Here is a 10,379-nt window from a genome sequence, read left to right as displayed (position 1 = left end):
TATTTTAGATTTAATTAAAGTTTCAATTGCACAGCTCATTTCATTGTTTGAGAATATTAAATTTTTTAAAATTAAGGTAATAATTTTAATTTTTGGATTTTTAGTCTTTGTGCGTGTGGTGTTTAAACTTGTTTATTATATTTTAATTTTTAAATCATGTTTAATATAGTATGTTAGCTTATGTGATGCTAATAACAATAATGTGTGATATTTTCTTTCCCTATTTGAATGCACATAACAATTATAAGTAATATTTTAGTATTTCATTTAATAAAAAAATTTAGAAATAAATGACAAATTTAATTGTTTTGACACATTAACTCAATCCGAACCACGTCATTAATAAACAAGGTGGTTTCGATTTTTTTTTTTTTTTTAAAATCGATCCAAGTTAACTTGTTCAAATTTAATTGATTGGATCATAGGTTTCATCGAACTCAACTCAAACCAATTCACCTATGTCTCTAACGAAATTATTTCTGACACAAAAGTAATGATAAATTTTCGTTGAAAATTATAAGTACATATAAGATAAGTATTTCTATTTCAACAAAATTTATTTTAAGGACCAAATAATATTTTCACTTGTCTCAATCTTTGTTGTTGATTATTTTGGTTACTAATTCTGAGAAATACATACGGTCTTTCAAAAGAAATTTTATTTTTGTCTCAAGCAAAACAATGGTTCCCAAAACGGATTCCAATTGACAAAAATATACACCCTTACAAAATGAAATACAAGTGGAAAAAAAAAAAATCAGTATTCAACAGCCTTATCTCAATATCAAGTCATTTTCAAGTGCAACCATCAAAGAAGTTTGGAATTTAAAATTGGAAAGAGAAATGCAACGTTCACATAGCATAGCTCAGCGGTGGTGCCATAATTGTATATGGGTAGGAGCCATTGTCGACTTGTCGTGGATATATGTATATAGGAAATCATCCAATATAACACACCATAACCTATATGTCTCTCCGCTCTCAATTTTTTTATTTATTGATAAGAATCAAATTTAAATACTAAAAAAATTATAACAAACACAACACCCAAGTTTTTTTAAACCGATATTTCTCTAAAAAAATGATATTTCTGCAATATTCTTATTTATATAATTCTAACAAATTAACTTATTAAGTTTTATTTTATCAATAGAAGAAAGTATTAAATATTTTTATGTTATTTCATGCTTTTTACTTTTCAAGTAATATCATTTTCTGTTTAAAAAACAACAACATAATTTAGCATGCATTCTAAATGGAGAATTTTTACATGCATCTTCTTAATGAATAAGGCTAATAATAATCTTAATTATCAGTGGAAAGAAAATTAAAAGCTTGATGTCTTTTTAGAAAACCAAACCCTCTTCTAGTTTGATACTTATATTATATACTAGTAGTTAAAATGATAATTAATTATTAAATAATAATATAAAATTATTTTATATTGTTAACGCATATACATTAAACTTATAAATATATTATAATTAAAATTAATTAATAGCCCTAATATATATTTATTTTATTTAAGATAAATTTTTTAATTATAGTAACCAATAATGATTAGAATATTCGATTTGATCATATATTAGAGATCACATGTGTTTTTCAACTTATTGAACCATAGACTAATTTTACTTGTAATTGATAGTTGTTGTTAGTTTAAGAAAATTTTACATAAATGAATTGTCATTCTCACTCACTTATGTGAACGTAACTAAATCTTACATTATAATTTTTTAGGTTATGATTAGAATATTCTAATAGATAAATAATTGTGTTTTTTTATTCATGAAAATTAAAGAACGTGCGAAGGGATTTACAATAATACATATTTTATTCAACTAACTAAATTAGAGAATGATAATTGTATTTTCTATTTCAAATCAAATAATAACACAAATATATTTTGATTCTATTCTAAATTTATATTTAATTAATACTAATACATTTTTAATAAAGATGATAACTTTTTAATTATAATGATTCTATTAAATTATCGTAAATATTTATTATAATAATAATAATAATAAATAATTAAATACCATCTTAAATAATATTACAATAATAATAATAAATTTTATTAATCAAAATATGATAGTTAAACATATTAAAAAATTATAAATTATAAAAAGTAGAGATATATTACAAGGTTATTTCTTTGAAGGAGAAAAAAGTATTTATCTCGATTTTTTTTAAATACTCTAAAATAATCTTCATGTTATCGCAAAATGCTCAAAATTTAGTTTGTTGAAAAAAGTTGGAATAGGTCTTTTAAACTCATGGACCGCCTTTTTCCCCCCCTTTGCGGCCGAATATGGTTTTACATTTGTGTGCGTGTGAGAAACGTATGTTTTAGAAAATATTTAAGCAAACACATGTTTTTTGTTTAACATTTTATTTTGTTTTAAACAATTATAATTACACTCAGCAAAAAAAAAATGATACCACATTACTTTCTCTCTTATCAAAGGAGAATTAATTGTTGTTTGGTTCTTTTAATATATTTAATTTCATTAATATAAGAACTAATAATTAATAAATAATCACGAATATATTTAATAACATGTAAAATTTTATTGAGAAATTAAATATTTTTTTTATTAAATAAAATTAAGCTTAATCGCATATTTACTCTCCTTCTATTGTCAAAATTTGATTTTAATCTTAATCTTTTTTATGATTTTTTATTTCAATTGTGAAATTTTGATTTTTCTATTAGCTTAACATTAAATATTTAAAAAAAAATGTTGATCTAATATTGTGACAGTGTCACATCAATATAGCTAACATGATATTGCAATAAACTGTCATGTTAATATTTTTATTAAATATTTGATGTAAAGTCAAAGAATATTTAAAATTACATAATTAACATTTAAGAATTGCAAGAAAGTAAAATTCACTAAAAAAAACAGGAATATGAAAATCGAACTTCCACGATAGCAAGCAATGGATAAAAAAAAATGTATAGAAGCTTAAGAATTAATCGTTGCATCAAGTTAATAATATCACTAATTTTATTTTCTTATCATACTTAGTTTTTTAAGCAATTAAAAAAATACGCAATTTTTTAAAAAAAGTATTTCATATGATTCTAATACTAATTAAATTAATACATGAAGACATTAAAAGAATGATCATATCTCTTGTTAGTCCTTACTCCTTACCCAAATATTAATTCCTATTGTTTTGTTTCTAAAATTTTCATTAATTAATTTAAGTTTTGAATATTTGTATTATTATGTAATATTTTTTCGTTTCTATTTATATGACCTGAGTTTAAAATTATATTGACACCTTTTTATAATACTCAATCTATAATGTTTCTTATATTAATTATTTTTAGATTATAAATATTTCTAATTTATATAAAAGATAAAATATATTAACAAACAAATAAAAGATAAAGAAGTATTAATTACATGAATAATTTTAGAAAAATAAAAAATTTAAGATAAATTTATTGTTATCAATTAAATTTCTTAATTTTAACAAATTAAGTAATTTATTCTTATATATAAGAACGGAAAGAATTCCTAATACTTTGATTCTTTAGCCAGAGCCTCAACACATTAACATAACAAATGTCATAGTAAAAAAAAAACATGAGCTAACATAACAAAGCCTCAACACATTAACATACCAAATTGTATCCTTAGAGTAATTACTTTGTTTAAATTTAACAAACCAATAATTTTTCTTGGAATCACCCATGATCCACAATATCACGGCCCTCAAAACTTTGACGCCATTTATTATGGTAGGTCACAAACCCAACAGAACTGGCCACCATTTACTTCTTTTCATAAATAGCTTGGCCTAATAATATGACCTCCTTCAAACTAGTTCTATTCAACAGTGGTTCCCACTTAATAAGATAAACAAATTTCTCCATTATAAAATACTTGAATTACACTATTTACTCTTTTTTTTCTTAATCACAAACCAAGTTTGAAACTTTGAATACCAAATAACACCGCGTAGAATCACAAAAAGATATTTTAATTTAAGCCTATTTATTTATTTATTTTGTCAATTCTCTTTTATCAAGCGTGTGAACGAAAATTTGTCCAAATTGCAATTGTCACAATCAGGGTAGGACCCCAAAGGCCACATGTAGAGTACCACATTTGTAGGAAACAAGTTGAAGATTAAAATCAAGACCCCAATGTTTATCCCCAGTTAAACAAATTTTGAAAAGAAGGGCATTTTGGGTAAGCCATAGATCTACATTGTAAAAAAATCAAAATAAAAAAATATAGAAACTGTGAAACGGATCGAGGGACAAACCCAGATCACAAACAAGCTGATGTAAATAAAATATAGGATAGATTAGCTTCAATGATTAAAGGTCAATGCAGGAACCACGTTAGGGCCTGTTTGGTCTTTTCTCAATGAGTATGCCTAACCGCCACTGAAATCCAAAAAACACATCCCAAAAGAAAAAGCAACAAAGCTCATCTTCATCTTCATCCCAAGAAAGGCAAATTAATAATAACGTAAATTTCAGGGGGGAAAAGGCTAAAAAATACTTTTAAATAGAAAAAAAAAATTAGAGTAAATAATAAAAAAGGGAAACAAAAAAGGTGATCGATCTACAGGAGCTGGCCTTTAACTAAATATAGCTGGACAGACAAAAACCAACAGTTATCTCCATCGTCACTCTTCGCAGCTGTTCAAAAATCTATGCATCTATTTATTATTTTTTACAAATAATTAAATAAATACGCACAAATAAATAAATATACTAAATACCTGCATCTATTTTTTCGTGCCACTTTTCTGATTACCATATAAATAAAGAACATAGCCAGGTGAATTTACCGTATGAGTACAGATAAACAAAAAGAAAAAAAGAAACTGAAGATTCCACAGCTAAAAAAGAGAGAAGAAAAGGAAACACGTTAAAAAGTTACTAGTATTAAATATAATAAAAAAGCAGACAAAGGGAAATATTTATTTATTCTTATTACAATTACAATTAATTATTACTAGAAAATAATAATAATAAAAATAAATTCACCTCCTGCATATATGTATATATATATATATAGAGAGAGAGAGAGAGAGGGGTTTGGCATGTATATACAGTACACAAATACATATATACATATACATAACATAAAATAAAAAGGCATCTAAAAAATTTGAAAGAATTCACCACCCTTTTTGCTCTGTTTATATTTTTAATTTTTCTCTTGGTCTCAACTGCTGTAAGTAATTGCTGCGGCGCTGTTTCGGAAAAGAGAGAGACCCAAAAGAGACTATGCTCGGGGACTCAGCTGTGCTGGGAGCAGGAGGAGGAGGAGGTGGTGGCCGCGGAGGAGGAGTAGAAAGTGGTGCCTCCGCCGATGCAGTGGCGGCGACGGTGACCGTGACACATGATGTGGCGACGACAACCGGAGGAGGCGGTGGTGGATCAAATAATTCGGGGGACGATGAGAGGGGTAGAATCGAAGAAGGTGAACGTAGCTTCGGCGGTAACCGGTGGCCACGACAAGAGACTTTGGCCTTGTTAAGGATACGCTCCGATATGGACGTGGCGTTTCGAGATGCAAGTGTCAAGGGTCCCTTGTGGGAAGAAGTATCCAGGTGCTGCTTCACTCACTACTACTCAAATATATATACATATATATATTAATCTTTCTTTCATCCTTATCTTAATTATCATTTCTTTTCAGTCTGCTTCTTCTTCTCATTCAATTCGTGTCAATTTTGAGACTGCTGAGGAGATCTGAGAATTCAATTAATTTTGCTTTGCTTTTAAATTTTATTCTTGCAAATGTGTTAGTTAGCTTCAAATTCATTTCCATCTTTTCTCTCTCTTGGATTTTGCTTCCTTTTCCCGTTCCTTTTGTGATTTTTTTAAAATTTCTTTTGGAGTTTGAGAGTAAAATAATTATAAAAGAATTTAGATGTGCAGGGTTCATGATTTGGGTGTGATGATTTGCTTTTCTGACATTCACTTTGATTCATGTCCTATTTTCCAAATAAGTTACCGACTTGAATTGAGTTATCAAAAGCGAGATTTTTCTTCCCCCTTTATTTCGCTTACCGACTCCTACGGGAAATTAAGGAAGAAGATTATCTGTCAAATCTTCTAACTCGCCTTCATGTGTTTCTCATGGGAGACATTTTTGTTCATCATCAATTCATGCCATTTTGTTACCCAAATCTTCAATTACGTGAAACTTTTACATTTTCTCCCATCACTTTTTCACTTACTTTTTTCCTTTGCATTCCCACTGCTTAATTAATTCACCGCATATATTTTTATTTTATGTTTATCTCATGCTCCCAATGCTTTTTATCCTTTGTCCTCTAGCTGAATTTGATGAGATAAGATAAACCCAGAGAAAACACTCTCCTCTCCTCTCTCCTTATTATTTTTTTTTTTCATTTTGTCTTCTCCTTGTGCATCAGGAAGATGGCAGAGCTTGGGTATCACAGAAGCTCCAAGAAGTGCAAAGAGAAATTCGAGAACGTGTACAAGTACCACAAGAGAACCAAAGAAGGCCGAAGTGGGAAACAAGATGGCAAAACCTATCGTTTCTTTGATCAACTACAAGCCCTTGAGAACCACTCTCCAACACCCCATTCTCCCAACCCTTCACCAAAACCCCCACAATCAGCACCATCAAGAGTAGTAGCATCATCGGTGTCACTACCAATTGCAACAACAACAACAGTGTCACTACCAATTCCAACACCAACAACAGTGCCAATGCAGCCTATATTGTCCAACAACGCTATACTCACTAGTAGTGTCCCCAATATCACTGTTCCATCAACAACACCACTCCCTATAACCATTCCTCAACCCATTCTCACCTCCCCATCAATAAACCTCACAATCCCTTCTTACCCTCCAACAAACCCTACCAATTTCCCACCACCACCAAACCCTACCCTACCATCCTCTTTCCCCACCGACACCTTCTCCAATTCCAGCTCCTCCTCCACCTCCTCCGAGGAAACATTGGAAGGGAGACGCAAGAGGAAGCGCAAGTGGAAAGATTTCTTCGAGAGACTAATGAAAGAAGTGATCGAGAAGCAAGAGGAGCTACAAAAGAAGTTCCTGGAAGCCATAGAGAAACGCGAGGACGACAGAATAGCAAGAGAAGAAGCATGGAGAGTACAAGAGATGAAAAGAATCAATAGGGAAAGAGAAATCTTAGCACAAGAAAGATCCATAGCCGCAGCCAAAGACGCAGCCGTTATGTCATTCCTTCAAAAAATAGCCGAACAACAAAACCTCGGTCAAGTATCGACCAACATCAACCTCGTACAACAACCACAACCTCAATTACAACCGCAGCCACCACTACAACAACAAGTGACACAACCTAGTATTGCAGCAGCACAACCTCCCGTACAACAGCCACCGCCCGTGGTTGTTACACAGCCCGTGGTGCTGCCAGTGGTGTCACAAGTGACGAATATGGAGATAGTGAAAGCCGATAATAATAGTAACAACAATAATAACGGCGAGAATTTCTTGGCACCAAGTTCTTCTCGGTGGCCAAAAGTGGAGGTTCAGGCATTGATAAAGCTTCGGACGAGCATGGATGAGAAGTATCAAGAGAATGGACCAAAGGGTCCTCTCTGGGAGGAGATCTCAGCCTCAATGAAGAAGCTCGGGTACAACCGAAACGCGAAAAGGTGCAAAGAGAAATGGGAGAACATCAACAAGTACTTCAAGAAAGTGAAGGAAAGCAACAAGCGGAGACCGGAAGATTCCAAGACGTGCCCTTATTTCCACCAGCTGGACGCGCTGTACAGGCAGAAGCACAGGGGCGAAGAGAGCCCCGCGGCGGTGGAGGCGAAGCCGGAGAGCGCGGTGGCGCCGTTGATGGTGCAGCCGGAGCAGCAATGGCCACCTCAGCAGCAGCAGCAGGATAGGGACATCACAATGGAAGACATGGAGAACGAAGATGATGAATATGAAGAAGAGAGGGAAGGAGAGGAAGAATTAGAGGATGATGAAGATGAAGAGGATGAAGAAGGTGGTGGTGGTGGTGGGAACTATGAGATAGTGGCAAACAAAACAAGTGGTGGTGGTGGTGCTTCTGCTGCTTCAGTGGGGGCTTCAACGGAGTAGTAGTGTGAAGAAACCAGGTTTAGCGTGGGGGTGGGTCAGAGAGAGTGCAGGGGTTGTCGGAGGTGGCCATTGTGGTGGAGAAATTAAGAATTTGAATATTCACGTACGGTGAAGTTACACATGGCAATGGTTATGGTATCGACCTGTGGTGGAAGGAGGATGATGAGGTTTGGTTGGTACTTTGTTGTAGCATATAATCAGTAAGATTAGATTTTTTTTTTTCTTTTCTGTTTTATAACAGTTTGTTTATTTTTTGGGAGAATAAATAAAGTCCGATGAGAGAGGGAATTTAAGATACAGACCAATAAAGAAGAGAGGGACCTTAATTAAGGTTGTATTTTTTCTTTTCTTTTATCTTCATCTTATTTTTTTTTAATGTTCGTTCTTGGTGCTGTAAATGGGAGGAGAGATTAATTCGGGTTTTGTCCTTTTCTTATCTCTTTAAGTTTTGACATCTTGTTACTCTTCAAATGACTGACATTGACTTCTCTTTCAATTCCTACATTTTTTCTTGTTTTAGCTTTTATTTTTATTTTAGCTTATAAGTTGGTGTAAATTAAGTTTTAATTATATATTATTTAAATATTTAAATACTTTTTAGTCTCTCTAAATATAATCAACTTTGTGAACATTATTCCTTTAATTTTTAAATTAATTTTGCTCATTACAATTTTTTCTCTTCAAAAGTTTAGTCTTTATCATTATTTATTAATTACGTGACTTGCATTTAGACCTGTCACATTACTAATTACTGTGAAATAAAATATAATATTATATATATTCTGTTATCATAAAATAATAATGAGTACCGTTTGAAATTTTTAAGATTTATAAGCAACAATAATTTTTTTCACAGTAAAATGAAAATTTATTATATTTACAGCGACTAACAAATATATTAAAATTTATTTAAAGTTTAACTTCTAATTATATATAAAAATAATTTATCATATGTTGGAGTACTTATTTCATTAATATTTTCATTTCAAAATCAAAAAGTACAGTACTTGATGAGGAAAAGTAAAGAGTTGAGATTTTGGTGAAAAAATTGCCCCGTTTTCCGTTATGCACTAACTTATTAGCCATTTGTCAGATATCATAAAAGAGGGATCAGAAAATTATGGAATTTAACTATTGGCGCAGAAAAAATGGGTTGCAAAACAAGGTTTTAAATTTTAATAGTGAAAAATGAGAAGTAAATAAAAAAAATGGATTAAAATAATATTAAAGGAGCCTTAAATTGTTGGGATAGTGACCCTACATTTTTGCATTGTATGAGACCCTTCCGAAAGCAGAAAATGCCAGCAGCATCACACATGGAGTCATAAACCCTTGAAGGGGAGGGTCCACCAAGAGGAATCTTGTGAGTTGTGAGTAACCTCACTCTGAAAAGAACCTAAAACACTAGCATGCAGTTGTTGTCTCTGTGGTACTGTGCACACAAGGTGATATGTTTCTCTTCATGGGTGTCAGTCCTAAGAAAGAGATGAAGGTTCATCATCATCATGATCATCATCTAAATGGATCAACTTTTTCTGCTCTTAATGTGCTATTGTCAGGCTTTCATCAGCATCGATCCAAATATCTAATGCTGAGATCCCGTTTCTGAAAACAAAATGTGTACTTGTTTAAAAAAATTATCAATGTGTTTTATTCAATTTCTTTTCTCTAAAAAGACGTATATATTAATTGGTTTATAAGTGATGGAATGGGAGAGATGATGTGGTGCTTTGGTATATTATATATATACATATTTGCACATATGTGCGTTTGCTATGATGAAGGAATTTTCGCTTGGAATAAAACAGGTCATATTTTTCTTTGAACTCATATGCACAATGATTTGGTGGGTATCTAATTCTCCTCTTTATACACTTTTGTTTTATTTTTCTGGTTATTTTTCTTACTAAATGTTGAGGCCGGTTTACTCTTGTCTGTGCAAATCATACTTCTCGTTTTCCCGTGTTAAATTATCACTTCCAAATTCATTTTTGGTTGGCAGCATCATTTATAGGTTTCATATTTTTCCTTTGAACTTTTTACAAGGATAGGATGATTGGGGGTATCCAATTCTCCTTACTTATATTCTTTAATTTATTTTCTTTTTATATATTTACTTTCGTATATACAATTTAGAAAGTGAGACTTTTATTCTTTTCACTCCCTATATTTGTAATATTCTATCTTTTTTATTATTATTTGGATATACATTTTACATACTATCCTTCAATTAGTAAAAAATCATCTTTCAACCATCTCAAATTACCCTCCATTTGAT

General features: G+C 31.3%; 1 protein-coding gene across 1 annotated transcript; it reads left to right on the top strand.

Annotated features, from left to right (window-relative positions):
• Positions 1 to 5,073: 5,073 nt before the first annotated feature.
• Positions 5,074 to 8,597, top strand: LOC114370640 (trihelix transcription factor GT-2-like). The gene is made up of 2 exons (XM_028328031.1): positions 5,074 to 5,592; positions 6,424 to 8,597. Exons 1-2 carry the CDS (start codon positions 5,267 to 5,269, stop codon positions 8,099 to 8,101), a joined length of 2,004 nt encoding a protein of 667 aa, XP_028183832.1. The 5' UTR covers positions 5,074 to 5,266; the 3' UTR covers positions 8,102 to 8,597.
• Positions 8,598 to 10,379: the final 1,782 nt, after the last annotated feature.

This window comes from Glycine soja, chromosome 10 (genome assembly GCF_004193775.1).
Source record: "Glycine soja cultivar W05 chromosome 10, ASM419377v2, whole genome shotgun sequence".
NCBI lineage: Eukaryota > Viridiplantae > Streptophyta > Magnoliopsida > Fabales > Fabaceae > Glycine > Glycine soja.
The sequence above is the reverse complement of the archived record's forward strand: the minus strand, read 5'-3'. Positions and strand labels throughout refer to the sequence as shown.

What these genes read in the sequence shown, in the direction of transcription:
- LOC114370640 (XM_028328031.1), top strand. Translation starts at nt 5,267, where the DNA reads ATGCTCGGGGACTCAGCTGTGCTGGGAGCAGGAGGAGGAGGAGGTGGT. An exon ending in TTGTGGGAAGAAGTATCCAG is followed by an intron (nt 5,593 to 6,423) that starts GTGCTGCTTCAC and finishes CTTGTGCATCAG; the next exon opens with GAAGATGGCAGAGCTTGGGT.